The sequence below is a fragment of the Muscardinus avellanarius genome (assembly GCF_963383645.1).
Source record: "Muscardinus avellanarius genome assembly, chromosome: 5".
In the NCBI taxonomy this organism is placed as follows: Eukaryota; Metazoa; Chordata; class Mammalia; order Rodentia; family Gliridae; genus Muscardinus; species Muscardinus avellanarius.
In genome coordinates this window covers 114,932,886-114,955,668 of record NC_137790.1, presented here as the reverse complement: position 1 = coordinate 114,955,668, position 22,783 = coordinate 114,932,886, and the positions used below count along the sequence as shown (strand labels likewise).

Genomic DNA, 22,783 nt, shown 5'->3' with positions numbered 1-22,783 from the left:
TTTCAGTTGTGTTAGTCAGCTTTCCATTGCTCTAGTAAAATACTGAAGAAAATTAATCAAAGGAGGAAACTTTATTCTAGCCCATGGTTCCAGTCCATGACTGGTTGGCTCCCTTGCTCTGAGCCTGTGGTGAGCCCACAGTGATGGCAAAAGGACAGAGCAGGGCAAAGCTGCCCACCTCATGGAAGCCAGAAGCAGAGAGTGAGAGAAGGGGCCAGGGCCAAGATATAATCCCTGAAGGCACACCCCCAAGGAATCGCTCAACTAGGTCCCTCCTCCTACAGTTCCCATCACCCCCCAATAGTCCACTCAGCTGTGAACCCATCAGTTGACTAGTCATTGATGAGAGCTGAGTCCTCATGGTCCAGTCGCCCTGCCTCAGAACATTGCGGCCCTGGGGACCAAGCCTTCAACACCCGAGCCTTTGGGACGTTCCAGATGCAAACGATAGCACCAATTAAAAATATTTAACATTTTAAAAGTTTTTTTCAGTGTAGATTACTAATATGAAGAGAGTTGTAGTTACTCTAGAATATCTGAGAAGGTCTGAAAAATTAAATTTCCCTAAATTGTTTTGAAATAGTCTATCTTAAGACTCAGTAGGTGTAATAAATGAAGCAGTGAATGATGCATATATGATCTGCAGGCCAGGGGGTGGTGTCCCAGCAGCTGGGACAGAGCAGAGTTAGAGCGAAGCAGGCAGCATAAAATGACTGTTAGAGATGATAAAATGTTATGAGATGCTCATAACGTTAGTCTCTGGTCCAATGGGTATTTACCATTGAGCGCAAGACATCTAAGATCTACAAGCTGAGGGCAAGAAGATAAGGGTGAACCTTTTCAGAAGGCCTGCTGCACTGCCGTCTCTCTGGTCTCTGAAGATGACATCAAACCCTGCAAGGTGATTTTGTCATAATCCCATCTTCAAATCAACAAGATTTCTTAGTATATAACATGAATCCATGTTTTTATTACCATTTATCACCTTTTTATGGTATGTATGCTATAAACTCTGATATGATTTATATAGCCCAACTTTGTTTTCAGGGAGGCATTTATTTTCTATATGTACAAAATGACATATATTTTGATGCTCATGGTAAGTTTTTACTGCAATTAACCACTTCCTAAAACATATTTGGTTAAAACATAACTGATGTTCTATATTATATACCATATCCTCTGTGCCAAAATAGTCTTTTTGGATCATCTATCTCCAGAAATATCATTAATTTGTTTTTTGTTGGGTTTTTTTTTTTTGTGTGTGTGTGTGTGGTACTGGGGTTCCTGGAAGCCCTTCTACCTCCGGGCTACCCTCCCAGACCTATTTTTTATATTTTATTTGGAAATAGGGTCTCTTAAGCCAGCACGGCTGGTTTTGAACCTGTGCGATCCTCCTGTCTCCGCCTCCTAAGTGCGGGGATTACAAGCATGTGTCACCACACCGGGCGAAACATCATTAATCTTTAACAGGGCCATATGATAGGCATTCTGTATTATTTTCTTTATTTGGTATGTTTATAAAATACACAAAATGTTTACATATACATTATAAGGAACAAAATTATATAAAATTCTCCCCAAACATATAAAAGTATTCATGTTAAATGTACTGAAAAGCTTTTATAATAGATGTTTTAAAGCCGGGTGTGGTGGCGCACGCTTGTAATTCCAGCATTTGGGAGGCTGAGACCGGAGGATCGTGGTTCGCAAGACAGCATCAGCTACTTAGTGAAGCCCTTTGCAACTCAGTGAGAACCTGTTTCAAAATAAAGAATAAAATATTGGGCAGGGGGTGTAGCTCGGAGGTCGAGTGCCTCTGGGTTCCATCCCCAGTCCCGCAAAAAAAAAAAAAAAAAAAAAAAAATAGATGTTTTTAAAATGTAACACAAAAGCATATTTAAATACAACATTCAATATATTGCGGAAAGTAACTTTATAATACAATAAAGAGACTTCTAGATAGCTTCAGGATCAGGGCCGGACACCAGAAAAAGCAGCCACATGATTAGTTAATGGTCTACAGTTTTTAGTAGCATGGAGAGACTCTGGAAATCTGTGTTCAGCCCTTAGCACATACACAAAATTCCTCCAAACAAAAACATGTTGAGGAGCTGGGCATGGTGGTGTACGCTTGTAATCCCAGTGCTTGGGAGGATGAGACAGGAGGATTGCAGGTTCATGGTCAGCCTCAGCTACTTAGTGAGGCCCTCTGCAACTTAGTGTGATCCTGTTTCAAAAAATAAAGAATAAAAAATAGGGCTGGGGGTTTAGTTCAGAGGTATAATGCACCTGGGTTAAAAAAAAAAAAAAAAAAAAAAAAACTTGGTACAGTGATCCTGGGTGGGTTTCCTGGTCAGTGAACGTGTTGATATGCTGGGAGGGTGACATGCTCAGATTCCATGAGGAATGGAAACTCTAAATCATCTCTCACCATGCCCACCCTCACCCTCAGCCCCTGCCCCATGCATTTCTTACATTTGGTCATTTCCGAGCTGCTTCCTTTATAATAAAGCTGATGTTGTAACTGCAGTGTTTCAGTGAATTCTGTGAGTCATTCTAGCAAATTATCAAACCTGAAGAAGGGTTGTGGAAAACCCCAGATTTGTAGTCAAGCTGAACAGAAATGCTGATAGCATAGAGACCCCTCTTGTGGCCAGCATTTCAAGTAAGGATAGTCTTGTTGGGGACTTTGTTCTTTAATTAACTCCAGGAGATTAGTACCAGAATTGAATTGAACTTAAGAACACCCTGCTTGTGTGTGAAAATTGTGGTTAGAATATATTTGGTGTCAAAAAAAACATGGGATTTGCCAGGCGTGGTGGCACACACTTGTAATCCCAGCATTTGGGGGACTGAGACTGGAGGATCACAGGTTCGTGGCCAGCCTCAGCTACTTAGTGAGGCTCTCTGCAGCTCAGTGAGACCATGTTTCAAAATAAAGAAAAAAAAAATGGACAGAGGTTGTAGCTCAAAGGTCAAATGCCTCTGGGTTCCATCCCCAGACCTGCAAACAACAACAACAACAACAACAACAACAACAACAACATGGGATTTACTAGAATGGCCCTGTCCCAGAAAAACTAACCTGCAAATAGAAAAGTTGAATGAGCAAGGCATGAGGAGCCTCTGGTTTCCGAATGGTTACTTCATTTTCTATCACTAACAACACCATACTTTACACTGGATAAGTTTTAAAGAAGAGGTGTTTATTTAATTCACAGTGTGGAGGTTCAAGGGCCCGCGCCTGGTGTTGGCTTTCCTGCTGGCAGAATCCCCTGGCATACAGACATCGCATACAAGAGACAGGGAGCACACGTGTGTTTGTGTGTGGCGTCTGGCCTCTTTCCTTTGTCTTATAAAGTCATCAGGAGTCAATCACAGAGATTCCATGTTCATGCCTTTAATCCTAATCTTCTCCTAAACACCCCATCTCTCCATACCATATCCAGATTTTTTTTGACTCTCTAAATAACTCAAGTTGAGAAATTTCAACACACAAAATCTTGGGGGACCCTCAAACCACAGTAGTGAAACTGGAACTGTGTTGCAACCAGTTGTGAAGAGTAAAATTACCAATAAAATTTAGAACTGGTGGTATACCCAACTCTAGGGGAGGTAGTTCATTTGGATTCAGGAGAAAATACAAAATAAAAGGTGAAATAAAAGGTGTGTTAAACATACAATTTCTTGGATATTTTAACTATTATAACTAAATAAGAGTAAAAGAGGATGATAGGTTGGATCTTGATTCTGAAACAAGCTCAGATTTTGGTGAGCCTGAGCCATAGCCACTGGCCCCAAGACACCTTGAAAGGAAAAAAAGAATATGCTGGGATGAGAGAAAGGACCTCTACGGCCTCTGGTCACAAGGAAGTTATTTCACGTAGAAAGAAAACAAATCCAAGAAACTGCTGAAGTTAGTAAGTATTGTGTGAAGAGTTGTCTCATATTGTGGAAAGTTATCGTCAGCTCTCTGAAGAATCTTTACTAAAATAGAATGTGCAAGTCTAATTTAGGAGCTGTATCTTTGGTTTCAAATGCTGTAGCATGAACGAACATGTTTGGGTTCATATAGACACATAACACACTATAGAACAGCCACAGGAGGCTTTACATGATCCAGACGCACAACAGAGGGAGACGCGAGCATGGTGGGCTAGACAACAGCCACTATACAAAGAGGCGCATCTACCCTGAGAACTGGTACTTTTCAGTTCTCCACAGAGTGCTGAGTGGAATTCCCCAGATGAAGCAGCTAACTTGCTTTGTATGTAAACCATCTGCAAATAGCTCTTTTGTTGTTGTTTATTCTTGTGGTGTTGGGCATTGGATACAGAGACATTTTTACCTCCAAGCTATACCCCCAGCCCTATTTTATTTTATTGGAAACAGCGTCTCCCTAAGTTCCTGAGAGCCTCTAAGTTGCTGAGGCTGGCTGCAAATCTGAATCCTCCTGCCTCAGCTTCCCAAGTACTGGGATTACAGGCAGGTACCACTATGTCTGGTTGGAAGTAGCTTTATGCTGATCAGGACACACATCCACTGAGTATACCTGTTATCCAGGTCATCGTAAATGGTGTGATGAGGGGGGGCTTCTTTTGCACAAGTACCTCCACGTAACCTCAGTGCTACAGAATTCGACAGCAGTTTAGAAGTCTTATTGGAACTGCCATGTTGGCCTGCTCATGTGGGTCTTAAAGAGACCAAGAACATGAAAATAAGAACAGGAAGAGAGACAGAGAGACCAAGAGCCTCATCCAGCGGGGTAGAAATCTTTAGATGTTTGTTAAGAAATGGGATGAATATGCTGGACACTGCCGATAACCAACAGATATATGAAAAAATGTTCAGCATCCTGCTAAATCAGGGAAATGCAAATCAAAACTACACAGAGATGCCATCAAACTGCAGTTAAAACAGCAATTATCAGAATATAAGCAATAAAAATGATGGAGAAGATGCAGGGAAATAGGAACTCTTATACCCTCTTGGTGGGATTGTAAATTAGTACAACTACTATGGAGATGAGACAGAAGTTCCTCTAAAGATTAGGAATAGATTCATTGTATGACCCATCTTTAGCACTCCTCTGTATCTTTACAAAAGAATTAAAGTCAGAATACTATGGTGATTTAAACATGCAGACACATGTTTATAGCAGCACAATCCACAATAGCCAAATTATGGAACCAACCTAGGTGTCCATCAACAGATGAAAAGATAGTATGATAGACACACACAATGGAATTTTATGCACCATAAAGAACAAAATTGTACCATGTGCAGGAAAATGGATGGAACTAGAGAATATTATGCTAAGTGAGATCGGTCAGTATCAGAAAGTCAAGGGTCAAAGCCAGGTATGGAGGCTGAGACAAGAGAATTGCAGGTTCAAGGTCAGCCCCGGGCAACTTAGCTAGCAAGCCTGTTTTCAAATTAAAAAATAAGATAGGGCCAGGCGTGGTGGCTCACGCTTGTAATCCCAGCATCCAGGAGGCTGAGACTGGAGGATTGAGGTTCGCGGACAGCCTCAGCTACTTAGTAAGGCCCTCCGCAACTTAGTGAGACCCTGTTTCAAAATAAAGACTAAAAAATAGGACAGGGAGTGTAGCTCAGAGGTCAAATGCCTCTGGGTTCCATCCCCAGACTCACACACAAAAAATAAATAAAACAAAATAAAATAAAATAGGGCTGGGAATGTAGCTTGGAGGTAGAATTCCCCTGGGTTCAACCTTCAGCAACACACACACACACACACACACACACACACACACGCGCGCGCGTCAAGAGTCCTTCATTTTCTCTCAGATAGGTAAGATAGAAAACAGGAAGCAAAAGGATTTTCAGATAAATGAATAAGTGGAAGGGGTTTGGGGGAGGGTAGTGGGAGGGTAGAGGGGAGGAGATAAAGGCCTGATAGAAAAGTTCAAATATTGCTATGTCCACAAGAATAGGGAGGTGGGGAGTGAGGTGGGATGTGGAGGAAATCACACCAAGTACTCTGTGCACATATGTTTGCATCACATTGAACCTCACTGTGGCGTATAATTACAATGCACCAATAAAAGTATATTAATAAAAGGATTATGAAGGCATGCCAGGGCATAACCAAGGAATTATTTCATTTGAAACAGGAAACGGGTGGCAAAGCAGGAGGCTGACATCTTGAAACAATAAAATCCTGCGGTTCTTGGCCTGCTTGGCACCCCATGAGGTGAGGGTCAGTCTGAGAAAACGAACGGGAGTTAGAGGGAGGCCACTTCCAATGCCATGGGCGTTCTGTGCCACATTATGGGGTTTATACTGAAACTACTTGAGAATCTCAGAACTAAAAGAGACCAATTCTGGGTGGGGCTGTCTAGAAAAGTTTGAGAGACATGGGGTTTTTATCTGGCTTTGAAAGAGTGACAAGATTTTTATAAACATTTGGCTTTCATTTATAAATGTGGGAACATCTTGGAGCTGAGCTACCCTAAAAAGCATTCCCTTGTTAATAAGTTGGAGTTTTTTTGGTCATAGAAACTTCAAGAATATAACAATGTGGGTGAGGAAAGTTGCAAAAATCCAAATTTATTCTTTCCCATGAAGTCTTTGTTACATCAGCCTGATAATCTCAGCAAGGACTTTTTTTGTGTGCACTAATATTCTCACATCATAATATGGATCATGTTGACAATGGCATATATTCACACAGTACTTGGTGTCCCCCTCCCCGCTTCCCCTTTCCCCTCCCTCCCAATACCCAGTTCGGAGTAGAATTCCATTGTGTGTATTTCCCATAATTTTGCAATCCACTCATCTGTTGATGGAGACCTAGGTTGGTTCCATATTTTAGCTATTGCAAAATGTACTGCTATGAACATGAGTGGCCAGATTAACAATGTTAATGTGAGCAAATAGATCTTCCTTCCTCCAAGTCGTGGCGGTTAGGTAGTTTGGATTACAGCGGTGAGAATGCTTAATGAAACAGTTTTCAAGTGTCCTTGGATTTGTTTAATAGGTATGGCAATGTGACAAATTAAGACAACTGCCTCCAAAGAGTTCATTACATAAACTTTCCAAGAGGTAGAGGCATGTCACACCATGAAGGGCCACATGGAGAAGTGCCAGGTTGGTGACAGGCAGAAGGAACAAGAGGAAAGTATGAGCAAAGTCCCAGGAAGATATGAGCAAGTGAGGATACATACAGTGAGTTAGGATTGGACAGTTTGAATAATGTCAGTGGACTCTGAGCTACAGAGGTGCTCTCTAGGTGTCTAGTAAACTCTGGACTACAGGGATTGTCTCTAGATATCTGGGACTTGGCCCTGGGGTAAATTTAGTAGAGAAATGTTGGCTTGATGTGTGAGTTAGATAAAGGAGGTGAGTAGTGGATTAGGTTTTGCATGGATCAATCTGCATATGAGTATGTTCACAGGTTGTTTACTTTCTTCAGGAATACCTAGTCCTAGAAGGGGCAGTCTCTTGAGGTTAGTAAGCTCCCCCAAATACAAATGCATCATAAAAGAAAACTCTAATACACTTTCCTTCCTTGACTCCTAAGGTGATATGCAGAAAAACAGAAACTTTTGTCAAGTAAGAGGAGAAGAGGATTCACAAGCATCCTCTATATATTTAGTGGTAACTCTTGCTCATCAACTGCCCTGGACAAACTCCTGAGCAGATGCATGGACAGGCCCCCATGTTGATGTATGTAAAGGACCAACTGGCTCTATTGGGTTTTGGGGTACGATACTAACACACGCTTGAAGCTTTCAGCTCCACCATTTGCCTCCAGTTATGAAAGCCCCAAACACTGTGGCTTTTGTTTCAATCTTAGTCTCTACAAAGGATTGTGAAAAATCTCTGTGCACATACACAACCAGGTATATTATGTAGAGATGATTATGAATGAGAATATATTAGTTTAATATCCCAGAAGATTATTTGCCTCTGGGTCCTTTTTCTTCAGCTGTATTGAAGGATTGGCATGTGCATTCAACAAGGGTGAGCTGGAGTCTAGCCTCATGAGAACCAAATGACTTGTTGCTTTAGTTTGCAAAAGGCAGGTAGGAACATGGATATTAGCTGGGGGAAAGCACTGTCTGGAATCTCTGGAGAGATGAATGTATATAAGAATGAGAAGATGCATTACTCAAGATCATTCTTAATAGAGAAAAATACTCATTTGTTTTCATTGACATTTAAAATCAAAATGAAATTATCATACTGGTTGTCCCCTTGCCAAATCACACCTCAGACAGGGATTCTGCTGTTCCACAAGGTGGCTATTTGCTAAAGTCACCTGTTTTGGTAGAAAGCAGGAAAAGGATGTGGTGGCGGCATACAAGAACCTCACCTCACAAGTTTCAGATTTAAGTCCCTGATAGGGAAGAAAAAATATTAACTGTTCCTTTAGCTGTAATCTATATAAAAAGAAATAAATGGACAAGGACAAGAATGATTTGTTTTCCTTATATACTTTTATTGGTACACTGTAATTACATATTACATGAGTGTAAGATACATGGGTGTGATAAGAATATACACGCACACAACACTCAGTGTGTTTCCTATTCTACTCACCTCCTCCTCGTACCTGTCACTGAGTGGTATTGATAATTTCACATATGTATGAACATTACAAATATTGCTGCATTTGTTAGGTTCAGTCAGGTATAATCCTTTTTTGTGGGGTCAGCAGGTGTGGTGGCGCACACCTGTAATCTCAGGATTTGAGAGGCTGAGACAGGAGGATTGCAGGTCCAAGGACAGCCTCAGCTGTGTAGCCAGACTCTGCAACCTAGCAACATTCTGTTAAAAAAAAAAAAAAAAAAAAAAAGACTGGGAATGTAGCTCAGAGGCAGAAATCCCCTGGGTTCAATCCTCAGTACCATAAGAAAAAAGAGAAAAAGAAAAATCCTGGGGTCAAAGACTAGGGGTAGCCTGTGTTATATAAAGAATGCATATGATTTGTTCCTGACAAGGAGTTTTCTGGTTCAGACCGTAGACAGAGGGGCCGAGAAGGACCAGTCCAGTTTGAGGAAGATCCTTTTGGTTTGGACAAATTTTTAGAAGAAGCCAAACAGCACGGTGGCTCTAAAAGACCATCAGATAGCAGCCGCCCCAAGGAACATGAGCATAAAGGCAAGAAGAGAAGGAAGGAGTAGACACTCTTCTTTTAGAAATGAACTGTTATACTCCAATGATGCAAGTCATGGGGACAGTTTGTAAATGGTCAGGATAAAACCAAACCTGGGCACCAGGTCCCAGTGCTACTTTTTATTATAGGAGATGGGGGGATTGAAAATTCTACTTTGGATTATTTAGGTTTTTTTTTAAAAAAGACTGGGTTGTGTTTATGCTTTTCTCACCTTTTAGCATTTATAGAATGCGCAAAATTAAGACCACTTCCTTTTGTGTGACACTAGTAGTCTGGGGTAATATTTTGCATAAGAACAGCTGTTAGTGAATAAAATTACCCCAACCATGAGTAGGAGAATGTTCACATATTGGACCTGTGCTACCAAATGAATTTTGCCCCTATGGTGATATTTTACTTTGGAGTGGGGAAAGTAAGGTCTTGCTAAGTGCAGCTATCCTTTCAAATAAAAACATTTAGAATAAATAAATAAATAAATAAATAAATAAATAAATAAATGCATATGGTTTTCCAGGGAATGAGGAAAAAGGGTTCCTGGCACAGGTTCCCCCAACTCTTTAGAGTTTAGGTGATAAGCATATGCTCCGAATTAAAAGAACCTCCACATGTATACAAATGTATAGCATGTGTACAATGACTTTTGGGGAAGGGGGTTTAGGTTGTGTCAGGATAAAGGCTACATGTTTAGAGGGTCAGAATTTCAATCACTAGATCTGCAGGCAAAGGAAGAGTCATGGAGGTTGAGTCCAGTTGAATGACCAATGTTTTCAGCCATTGTCTATGCGATAATATCCGATTTAAAACAAAACTTAACCACCTCAGGACAACAAAGCTTGGTGGGAGCTGCCTGCTTGGTGAATACCTTCATGGGCCAGGAGGAGGACCTGCACCTCAATTCAATAGTGAGAAAGTGTGGGAGTTCTGTGTCTCCTCTCTTCCCCTATTCCACGCACAAGCCCCTCCTTTATCCCAGACCTTGCAACTCTTCCATGTGGCTGTTCATACGTTGTACCCTTTTACTAAATCTATAAGTCAAGATTTTTGGTGAGATACATGAATCATTCTAGAAAATTATATATGAAGAGGGGCTTTGGAATCTCCAAATGTGTTGCCCAGTGCAGGCAACCTAGGGACTCTTTGCAGCCAGTATCTGAAGAAAAGGAAATCTTACTGGAGATGCTGATGCTGATGTTAATTCCAAGGTTAAGGTAAGGACTGTACTGAATTGTAGAATATCAGAGAATTGTTAAAACACAGACTTATTTCATCATTATTTTTCCTTTTTTTATTGTGGCAAAATATATGTAGCATAAATTTTATGCTTTAAACTACTTTTTCTTTTTATACTTTTTGAAATATAATAAAGCATATATAAGCTTATAAGTAAACTTCAATCAGATTTAACAAACTTAAAGTAAAGAACATTTCTATAAAAGAAACATAAATATATTAATTAAAATGAAGGTTAAAGAGAAAATCTCTTTCCGTGTGTGTGTGTGTGTGTGTGTGTGTGTGTGTGTGTGTATTTATATCTCTATATAGTATCTATTATATGTATATCCACTCTATAATGTAACCATTTGCAATAAAACAGGTTCAAGGAAGACTAAGGAGTACTTGTATCATTATTAAAAAGCTTCTGTGGTAATAGTAATTTGAGGACATAATAGATTAAGGCTGGTCAAATGGGTTTACCACCTCAGGCGATTTTCACAAACTCAATCTCCAGAGCATACTGCTTGAACATTCTCAAGTCAGAAATAAGAAAAATTCTTCTTGTTCATTCTAGATATATTTTCAAATTGTGGTAAAAGATACAAACTAACTTTTGTTAGTTACCATTTTAAGAGTACAATTCATTGGCATTAATATTCATAATGTTGTGCGACCATCACTACTATCCATTTCCACAACTTGTTTATCCCAAACAGGAACTCTTGTACCCATTAAAAAAAATAAATAAACTAACTCCCCACTTCCCCTCTTTCTGGTGTCTTGGAAGAATTATCACCATTTTTGTTTCTACAAACTTGCTTATTCTAGGTACCTCATATAAGCGAGAACATACAGACCTTTTGTGTCTGGGTATCTCACTTAGCATAACGTGTTCAAGGTTCATCCACGTTGTAGCGCGTATCAGTAACACTGAACGATATTCCATGGTCTGTACACACTAAACTCGTTTATTCACTCATCTGTCGATGTATCCATGAGTCCGTTTTATAATTTAGAGGTTAAATGGAAATTAATGATAGCATACATTTTAAAGAGTCTAATGTTTTATTATCAACATAAATATTTTCATGCAGAAGGTTCAAGAATAAATTTAAATGAACAAAAATTGGAATATAATCAATACTACACTGGAATACATAAGTATATACTTACTAATAGAAATGATTTACTAATTATTGAAGTAGAAAAATATAATGGAGTTATATCAATTATTTTGTGCTTAATATTTCAGAATGTACTTTTAGTATAAATACACAGAAAGTGCTTACAAGTAAGGATTATGCCTTTTTCTTTAGCAACCAAAATATGCTTATCTTTGGTTAGATTTAATTTGAAAAGATATCATTTCATAAATGTTAGTGCTTTAGACCCATATTCTTGCTGAGCTGACTGCTTGATGATCTCTCTCGTTCTTTAGTAATTTCCATCTCAATTTTGGCTTTGATTTTCTCCCAATCTATTTGGAGCTACAACAGAAAATTAAAAAAAAAACATGCTTATATAGTATAAACCACATTTTTGTGATGCTAGGGATTAAACCCAGGGGCATTCTACCTCTAAGCTACACCCTCATCTCTATTTTAATTTTTATTTAGAAACAAGGTCTTGCTAAGAGCCTGATTAAGTTGATGAGGCTGGTTTTGAACATGCAATCCTCCTGTCTTAGCCTCCCAAGTACTAGGAATAGGCATATGCCACCATGCCTGCCTCCAAAAATACTTAAAAATTTTCAAAGTAACCAAGAATAAACAGAAATACAACAGATTTTTTTTTTTTCTCCTCTTGGTACTGGTTGATTGAACCCAGAGGCATTCTACCTCTCAGCTACACCTTTAGCCCTTTTTATTTTTTGAAAAAGGATCTGGCTAAGTTGCTAAGGCTAACCTCAAACCTGCAATCCTCCTGTCTCAGCCTCCTAAGTATTAAGATTACAGGTGTGTGCCACCATGCCAGGCTAACATATATGACTTCTAAAACAAATAAAAAGAGGCCATCAGAGAAAAATTAAATTTTTTTTCTCAAAAAACATGAAATATCTTTAAGGATAAGACCAAACAGAATAATTATATAATAAAAACACACTCTTATTGTGGTCTAAAAGACCAAAATCTAGTTGTGGCCATCTATTGAAAAAGTCCCACAGAGCCTTAGAATTCTGCATAGGTGTGCAGGGACAGTAGTGGGAGAAGGTGGACTGCTATCTTCCAAACAGAAGGAAGAACAGAAAGAGTTCTACTAAGCCATGTTTCCAGTAAGCCAGCTCTTGGCTACTGCTGTTGCTTTTTTTTGGGAGTGGGGGTACTGGGGATTGGACTCAGGGGCAACCTACCACTGAGTGCACCCTTAGGCCTTTTTATTTTAAAAAAAAAGGTCACTCTAAGTTACTGTTCCTGGCTTCTTCTAATCTTACATATTAAAATTTCCATGTGAAGCCCATCTATAAGGAAAGACAGTGGGACATTAGCTTCCCTAAGCATATTCTAAACAAGTAGCTCCTTGCAATACCTTAAAGTGATATAAAGACAAGGTGGTATTAAAGACAATGATGGGCATGTATTAGAGCAAGCAAAGGGGAGGTGAGAGTAGGAGGCGCATCAGAAGACTAACTGAAGAGTGGTAACATTTTTATCTGGTTGCTTCCCTTCGGTCTATGATGCAGTCTCTCCTCCCCTGACCCAGGCCTACCCCTCTCCTGTGCTCATGAGACTTGATGTTAAGAAGGAACTCCCTCTCTGAATTCTGCAAGAAGTTTCTTCAAGAAAACATAGTCTACCATTTCACAATGTTAGGAGATTACTTATGTAGCAATGTGTGCCTTCTCAGAAGCAAGGCATGGAAAAAACTGGGCCCTATATTAAAGTAATGGATTTACTGTGAAATAAACCCAGACTTCTGAGAGTGAGCTAGAAGTGAGTTTTTGCCTCCATGTAGGAAGCTGAATAAGGAGTTTAAAACCAGATTGAGGCATTACTTGCTGCTTAAACAGATTTATCTTAAGTAACTGAGAGATTAATTCAACCTTAATAAAACTAATGCTTTTCTTTTGTGCTAGAAGTTGATACAATTATATATTTAGTTTATTTTTAGTCCAATTTTTATTGGTTATCTTTAATAATCTATTGAGTGTGGTAGTGCACACCTGTAATCCCAGTACTTAGGAGGCTAAGACAGGAAGATTGCAGGTTTGAGGACAGCCTCAGCAATCAGCGAGACTGTCAGCAACCTAGCCACACCCTGTTTCAAAAACAAACAGAAAATAAAAATAAAAAAGGCAACAGGTTTGGCCTCTTATACACTTATAGTATTGAGGTAGAATGTCCCTGGGTTCAATTCCCAGTAAAACACATACACACAGGACACATTTATCTATAATATATGAAATAGATGAATTAATAGAAATCCTCTTACCCTAAAAGATAAATGTCTGTGCTTAAACCAAAAACAAGCTTGTGCTAAGGAGCAAATGATGGCTTATTGTAAAGCAGGGAAAAAAGATTATTTGAAAGACTCATGTTTCATTCATACCTGAACTTGATAATTTTAAATGGCAAAATACTCATTTCCATGTCTAACAAAATACTTATAAAAAGAAAGACAAAACGAGAAATATCTTGGGCTTCATCCAGCCTCAAATTGACTGACATATGTTTCTCAAATCAATCAGAGTAAAACTGTATATTGAAGACACACTAAATGAGCGTTGCTTTCTTATACCATAGTCACAAAGTAAGATAACACATGAGGCAAAAAAAATTCTTTGAAAAATTAAGGTATGAATCATTCAATTTTTGTCTTGTTAAAATGAATATTTTGTATTTCTATAAGGCATATACATTATCATAAAACATTGTATAATACTTACACCTTCTGCATATTGTAGGTATCGTTTATTGGTTTCCTGTTTACCAAACGTCTCTAGAAACTTTTGACGGTATGCAAGAACTGTATCAACATGTGTTTTGTATTTTACAGCCAATTCTAGTGCCCTATAAGGACAGATAAAACAGATATTCAGTATTTTTTGTGTCAGACTACAAAGATTAGAGTTCTTGAGCTATGTGGTAAGATAAACAGTTGTTTCCTCTGCTTACTCCATAGTATGGAACATTGTTTTCTACCTTGCCCATCTTGCAAATTCCTATTTAGCCTTCAAGGCCTAGATTCAACATGACCCCTTCTCCCTGACCAGCTCCCCTTGCAAGAGTTATATTATTTATTTATTAAACATATTCTTTATCATTATATATTTATTTATTATAAAAAGTTATGATCATTTATGTACACCATTATTTCAACCCTGCTCACAGTGCATTGTAATTATTATTGTTTCCTCCACTATCCTGTACATTTGTTGAAGGGAGCTCTGGGTTTCATTTCTCTTTGGTGAGTTCTACAGAGTATAGCATATATTAAATATTCACTGAAAAATAACTGAAGTTATCATAAAATTCAAGTGCATAAACTTCATTTGAATTCAACTCTCTTGGCCACTTTTATAAGTTTATAATGGGTTTATAGAATTAAAATTGATATCCCTATGTTACTGTTATAGCAAATTAAAAATCCTATAAAAATAAATCGAGGTTAAGAGAAGTTTAACAAATGACAAAAAAATACAGGAAATATGCTTAACATCATTAGCATTCTAAGAGATGCAAGCCAAAAGTATACTGAGAGTCTGTCTAATCCCAGTCAGAATGACAATCATCAAGATAACAAGCAACAAGCCAGATAATCAGGGAGAAACCCCAGTGGAGCGATGCAGGGGCTAGGGAAAGACAGTGCCGGGGATGGGTGGGAGGAGAGTCAATGAAGCAAACATTTGCACTGATTTATGTACATATGTGACATTACCAATGGCAATCTCAATATCAGGTACGGGGAAGGGGAGGAAGCAGAGAGGGTGCTGGGGGAGCTCACCAAGTGCCATGTGTATGTATGTCTCTGTCACTCTGAACTACATTATACTGTGAGGCTACAATGCACCAATAAAAGTATATTTTAAGAAAAGAAGAGAAAAGTCTAGCAAAATGTCTTTTCTTACTTGAGTCTTAAAAAAACATTAAATAGCCATTTGAATTTTGTAATTCAAGCTGGCTGGGTGTGGTGGTGCGTGTCTATAATCTCAGTACTTAGGAGGCTGAGACAGAAGGATTGTAGATTTGAATTAAGCTCAGAAACTTAGTGAGACTTTGTTTCAAAATAAAAAATCAAATAGGGCTGGGAGTGTAGCTTGGAGATAGAATGTCCCTGGGTTCAATACCTGCCCACTTTCTGCCCACACGTGATTGTAATTCAATCAATATCTACTTATTTATGTAACTGAATCATTTTTAAAGTAATATTTAAATAGCAGAAGAGAACTAAGTGAAGTGCTGAAAACTGTGATATAAATACCAAAGACACAAATCTATGTACCAATGAAATGTGCAAGAAAATAAGCAGACTAACTCTCAGTCCTAGGCTTATTTTCACATGTAAGTTTTGGTTGGGGCTTCAGCTACTGAAATCCTGTGCAAAATTCACATTAGTTAAGTCAGGAAGAATCTCAATCTCTCTCTCTCTCTCTCTCTCTCTCTCTCTCTCTCTCTCTCTCTCTCTCTCTCTTCCAGTGTACTGGGAATTGAACCCAAGGGTATTCTATCTTTGAGCTACACCCTCAACCTTACTTGATTTATTTCAAAACAGGATCTCGCTTAGTTGTTGAGGATGACCTGCAACCTACAATCTTCCTGTTTCAGCCTCCCAGGTACTGGGATTACAGGTGTCTGCTACATACCTGGCTTCCTCCACTGTTTATTGTCATTTTGTTATAAAGTGTGGACAATAATCACCATAACAGTAAAAAAAAAAACCCACATTATTTCTCAAATTTTCTTACCTTCTAAAATGACCTATGATTCCTAAATAGTTCAGTAATTAATTAGAGCCAATTATTATAAATCTTCTATGTTAGATAAAACTGACTATTGACAAGATATTTTGCAATTTGTGGTTCTTCAGCAGGAAAATCTAGTTCATTCTTAGTGTGCTTTGACTGTCCAACTACTAACGAAATTCAATTTCACTTTTAAAAGCTTTTTAAATATACTGTAGACTTCCAGGAAGATGGCGACCGAGAAAAGCAGTGTTTATGAGTCCTGCTAACACTTGATCTCTATTGCCACAAAATCAGCGCTTTTCATAGCCAGAAAACACTATATCAGCAGAGAAATAAAAAATGTAAAAAACAAAGGACAGAGAAAAAGAAGACTAGAAGAACAACCAGAGACCAGAAAAGAAACCAGCCTGCATTGTGGAGCCACACCGGCACCATCATGCCTCACAGCACCAGGCTCCAGAGAGAAAAGATAAACAAGGAGCTGAAGTGAGCAACTGAAGATCATTCGGGTATAATTCAGCAGTTCTTTCAGCGCAAAGAACATCTAAAACTCCCAGTGGCCAAGCTCATCATGCCTTCCAGGGACTCAGAACAGAGCTCAAAACCAGAAAAGAAATACCCCAGCCTCACAGCCGACGGTGTGGCAGTGGTGCCATATTACCAGCAGCAGCAGCAGCAGCGAGTTTACCACGCTTGCGACAGCTCCAGATCATGGTGCACAATAACCGTAAGTGAAATTGTGGCAGAGAAATCCCCAGGGACTTGCACAGCTTTGATAATCTCCCTGGGTCTGAGATTTTGCAGTCCAACCCAGTGAAGGAGTAGTGGTGGCAGAGATACCACACCCTAGTCGCAGCTCCCATGGGAAAACGCCCAGCTCGGCACACCCACAGTCTCGCGCAGCCGCGATTAACTTCCTGGGTTTGAGACTTTGCGATACAACCCAGTAAAGGAGTAGTGGCGGCTGAGATTACCACAGACTCGAGATATAAAGCACCCTAAGTGAAGTTGTGGTACCTAAGGAAGAACCCAGAGAAGGCACAAACTTCTGAAATCATGGGAAAAAGGAACAACAATAGAGCAATGAATGCCCACAACCCCATAATATCAAAACCTGATAACACAGAAATTCAGAGATCTCCAGAGGATCAAATCAGGAATATAAGTGTAGAAATAATACAGGACTTTCAGAAAGAATTTAGAGAGTCTAAAAGAAATAAAGGATGCAATTATTGAAATAAAGGCATCAATTCAAAGTATAATCAATCGATTAGACCACATGGAGAATAGAATCTCGCTCCTAGAAGATAATCACTCCAAAAACGAACACATAATTTATAACTTAGAAAAAAAAATCCGACAGCAGGAAACTGACATTGAAGAAAAATGGGCCCACTTTAAGACAGCTAACCTAAGAATAATTGGAATAGAGGAAGGGAAAGAAAATGAAACCAAAGGGATCAATAATCTCTTCAAAGAAATAATAGCAGAAAATTTTCCAAACACAGAGCAAGAGGAAACTTGCACAGGTCAAGGAAACTTACAGAACTCCCTTTAGACAGGATCAGAGAAAAGGTTCCCCACATCAAATAATTGTCAAAATGACCAATGTATAAGCCAAGCAGAGAATCTTAAAGGCCAACAAAAACAAAAGGCCAAGTGACATTCAAAGGCAAACGAATTAGAATCACTCCAGATTTCCCAAACCAAGTCATGAAAGCCAGAAGGGCTTGGAGTAACATATTCCATACTCTGAAAGAAAACAACTTCCAGACAAAAATTTCCTACCCAGCAAAACTATCAAATTAGATGGGAAAATAAGAAGCTTCCATAACAAACAGAAAATGAAGGAATTTATGTCTTCAAAACCAGCACTAGTGAAAATACTCAAAGAGATGAACTACAAAGAAGAAATAGGTAATACACACCAGAACCAGAGAAACAAGATTTTCCATCCAGCAGACAACTAAGCAAAGAAGAATAAACAGTATTTCAAACAGAAATAAAATCTTAACATGTTAGGAATTAAAAGTTATCTCTCAATAATCACACTGAATGTAAATGGCCTCAATTCCCCAATAAAATTACATAAAGTGGCAAAATGGATTAAAAAGCAGAATCCATCCATCTGCTGCTTACAAGAAACACACTTTATTAGTGAAGATGGTAAACTCAAGGTAAAGGGCTGGAGTGAGGTAATTCATGTTAAGTAGCCATCCTAACAAACGTGAAGTAGCATTTCACTATAGTTTTTATTTGTATTTCCTTAATGATTAGTTATATTTTGATAATGATGAGAGATATTCATGTGTTTATTGGTCATATAAAAATCTTTGGAGATTCATTATCTATTTTAGTCTTTTACCTATTTCTAAATTGTATTTGATTTCATTGTTGCTAATTTCTAGAATATCTATTTGGAATATTAATATACCTTCAGATATAGCATTTGGAAATATTTTATCCCATTCTATCACTAACTTTTAATTGTTTACATTGTCTTTGGATGTACAATATTTTTCTAGTTTTTATGAAGTTTGTTTATTCTTTTGTTACCTGTGCCTTTGGAATCATATCCAAGAAATCACTGCCAATTTCAATGTTGTGAAGTGTTATGACCCAGGCTTTCTTCTAAAAGTTTATAGTCTTAAGATTTACATTTAGGTCTTTTATCTATTTTGAGTTAATATTTGTATATGGTGTTGGGTAAGGACCCAATTTTATTCTTTTTCATGTAGTTATTATTTTTCAACAATATTTAGTGAAAAGATTATTATTTCCTTCATTAAATGTTTTGGAGACCTTGTCAAAAATAACTTGACCATATATAGAAGAAAAAGCATATCAAAGTTAATCAGGAAACCAAGCATGGGAAGGAGGGAGGGGGAGAAAAGGGCTAGAGATTGGGTAGGGGCTGGTTGGGTGATCTGTGCATGTATATCTCCACAAGTTTTTTATCCCATTAAGATGTATGACTGCAATGTGCCAATAAAAATTTATTTAACAAAAAAATCGAACAAGCAAAAATAAATAAATAAATACACTGTATGTATTAAGTAGCAATGGAAAAATGTTAGAAGCTTATTACAAAACATAAAAATGTAAATCATATAAAATACAAATGGCTTTTTGGCCGGGCGTGGTGGCGCACGCTTGTAATCCCCGCGCTTGGGAGGCAGAGACAGGAGGATCGCACAGGTTCGAAGCTAGCTGTGCGCGCTGACTTAGGAGACCCTGTTTCCAAATAAAAATGTAAAAATAGGTCTGGGAGTGTAGCCCGGAGGTAGAAGGGCTTCCAGGAACCCCAGTACCACCAAAAAAAAAAAAAAAAAAAAAATACAAATGGCATTATCAAAATTAAGTAAAATTATTTCTTATAAAAACATACTGACAGCCAGGCGTGGTGGCGCACACTTGTAATCCCCACTCTTGGGAGGTGGAGACAGGAGGATTGCGCAGGTTTGAAGCAGCCGCGCTGGCTTAGGAGACCCTGTTTCCAAATAAAAATATAAAAATAGGTCTGGGAGTGTAGCCCGGAGGTAGAAGGGTTTCCAGGAACTCCAGTACCACCAAAAACAAAACAAAACAAAACAACAACAATAAAACCATACTGACATGCAGTATATTGCTAAATTCAAAGATAAAGTATTTGCTACTCATCATGGACTCTCACAAAGTTTGCTAACTTCTCTATGACTTGAAGTCTTTCAGAGAAAAAGAGGTTAGGCGGAAAAGAATGGAAGGATACACAAATAGGAATAAAAGTGAAGATAAAAGACAGCAAAAAGCAATCACAGAGGCTCAAAAGAGGAGAAAGGAAGATAAAGATGCCTCAGTCCTCCCAACCCTCTCCCATAGACGCTCCTTCTTTGTAAGGCTTGATTCCAATGGTGTATGTGTAAGTGGAGACTGGTGAATTTCCCTTTTGGCACCCTAATTGACATGATGGGTGCCACCGCATCATCTTCCTCGGCGTCTGCACGCGTGAGCCTGCGCACATGACTCGGCAAATGCTTAAAGAAAGCAGCCCTGAGGGAGCTTTGTCCCTGGCTAGAGTACTCCTTGCTCTTAGATATTCTTTTAAAAGCTATTGTTCTTTTGGTAATGATTCTATACTTATGGCTCCATAAGATAAATTTTCTGGTAAAATATGTCTGAGCCCGCAGACTTTCTCTGCCTTGCTCCAAGCTGTAATAAAACATAGAGTTTAGGGGCTGTGTGAACAAATAGGCTGGAGAGGGGCTACAAAGATCCTTTCAGTCTTTCTGCAGGCAGGTCCTTTGATCTACAGATTAGCTCCGGTATCTCAGCACCATCTCTGCCAGAGGGGGAGGCTGCAAATTTGCCCTGCCTCCAAACACAGGCTCCTACCTTTTGTTTCATCCCCCAAGAGGTGTGAAATTGTTTTCCCTGGCCTTGGCCTAACAAAAGCCTACTGTTTGTGACTCAGCAGCAGGTAGAGGCTAGAGGAGTACATCTGATAATTAAATCTAAAAGCTTTATGGTGCTTTTTGGGCCCTGTCTGCTAAAATATATTTTAAGTGTTGTTTAATAGGGTTGAAGCGTTCAAACATCAGATGGTATTGCAGAGAAAATCCAGCAGACATTCATTGCAATCCTCTGGATCATCATAAATGTACACGACACAGATTTCCCTATGCCAACTACATGTATGAAAGCTGGAATCTCTGACTTCGTCCCCATCCAGCTCAAAGGAGGTTGCTAGATAGAAAAGGACATTGGACTAAGCCCTAGGAATAGAAGGTTCCGAAAGGGTTAAAAGGAAACTCTAAGAACTGAATTCTTCAAATGATTTTGGGTGTGACTTTTATTCTTCTGGAATTTGTCCTCTGAGGCGTCTATCTGCAAGGGCAAGGGGCTGATCTCAATCACAAAAGACCTGTGACGTCACAGGCCTTACTTTTGTCTTGTTTATCGTTGATGATTTACATGTCCTTCACTCTACACTCTACTATTGTTCTTTGGTGTTTACACTTTGCCATGGGGGATAAGGGTATAAATATTGGTTATAAAAAATAAAACTCCATCAGTTGCACGAGAGAGGAGGCAATTGTCTGTGTCAGTCATTTCAGATTTTTCCCAGAGAGAAATCTCTGCTTTAGTGTCGTAAACAGAAACTTGAAGGAGTTTATTTCACAAGAAGGGAAAAAAATCGCTGAAGAAAAGCGGCTGCAGAACCACAGCCGAAGCCTTTGCCCCACCTTCCAGGAACCCTGGTCCCAAATGGATCTCAGCGCTCCGACCAAGCTGGTCTGTAGCAGATGGGAAAGGAAATGTTGATTGTGCAAAACTGAAAGTGTTCTAAATAAGGAAACATACGCAACCATTCTCTATGGGGGCTTCCCAAAAATTCCAAAAGATATGATTTGGTATAGAACATCTATACATTTCATTATGTGAAAAGAACAGAATACAGTGTCAAATTCTGTATTTAGATCCTAGGTGTTATTTATCATTATTGTCGTTATTATAATGATAAAGTATTTATCAATTATTTGATTGAAGAGCAACAGCTAAAGGTAAACATTTAAATAATATGTGCTATTTTATGTATTCTCTAAAAGCATACACTGGATAAAAATGTTTCTTTACCAGATTTAGGAGGGAACTTACTCCAAATTATATAAGGGTTTTGGGAACAGTATGCCTCTAGTTTTAAAATGGTATTTGGCAACCAAGCAAATATGACATTAGATTCCCAGGCTGGAATAAATCCATGTATTTTAAATAGAAGAAAGCTATATAAAAAGATGTTATAACTTCAAAATACAATCTTTTAGCTGGGCATGGTGGCATATAATTGTAGTCTCAGCTACTCAGGAGGATGAGGTGGGAAGCTCATTTGAGCTCATGATTTTGAGACCAGCCGGGATAACATCGTCGTGAGATACTATCTTAAAACAAAAACAACACAATTAAAATATGATCTTTTGCATAAATTGAATGAATCAAAATCACTTTGGATAACTGTAGAAGTTTAGGAATTGTTTTTATTGATGCTTACATAAAAGATCAATATGATTACCTAGAATTTCTAGTTTTTTACCTCTCTTAACTTCAGTTTTTGAAAGGAATCTACCAAAAAATGTTCAAAATGGATCTCAAGCAGATAAAGTATCTACTCTTGGAATTGTATCTTATTAGGTTAAAGCAATTTTCAAATTCAAATATAAAAGAAACACAAACCAAAAAGACTATGCTTCTCAAATAAAATAATAGACATGAACAAATTAAAACCCATTTATTTATTTATTTATTTATTTATTTATTTATTTATTTATTTACTGGGAGTGGAACCCAGGGGATTTTCTACCTCTGAGCTATACTCTCAGGCTTATTTTATACTTTATTTGGAAATAAGGTCTCACTAAATTGCTGAGAGCCTCACTAAGTAGCTGAGGCTGGCTTCAAACCTGTGTGATCCTCCTGTCTCATCTTCCCAAGTGCTGAGATTACAAGCATGCACCACCATGCCTGGCTAAAACCTGTTCCTTTTTAGA

General features: G+C 38.5%; 1 protein-coding gene across 1 annotated transcript in view; it reads right to left on the bottom strand.

Moving 5' to 3' along the window:
* Window positions 1-11,736: 11,736 nt before the first annotated feature.
* Window positions 11,737-22,783, bottom strand: part of IFT80 (intraflagellar transport 80) — a gene marked incomplete at both ends in the record, with an annotated part of 121,817 nt that continues 110,770 nt past the window's right edge. The window contains 2 exons of the mRNA XM_080696741.1: window positions 11,737-11,847; window positions 14,244-14,367. Coding sequence (XP_080552867.1) covers window positions 11,737-11,847; window positions 14,244-14,367 — 235 coding nt within the window. The remainder of the gene's footprint in view (window positions 11,848-14,243; window positions 14,368-22,783) is intronic.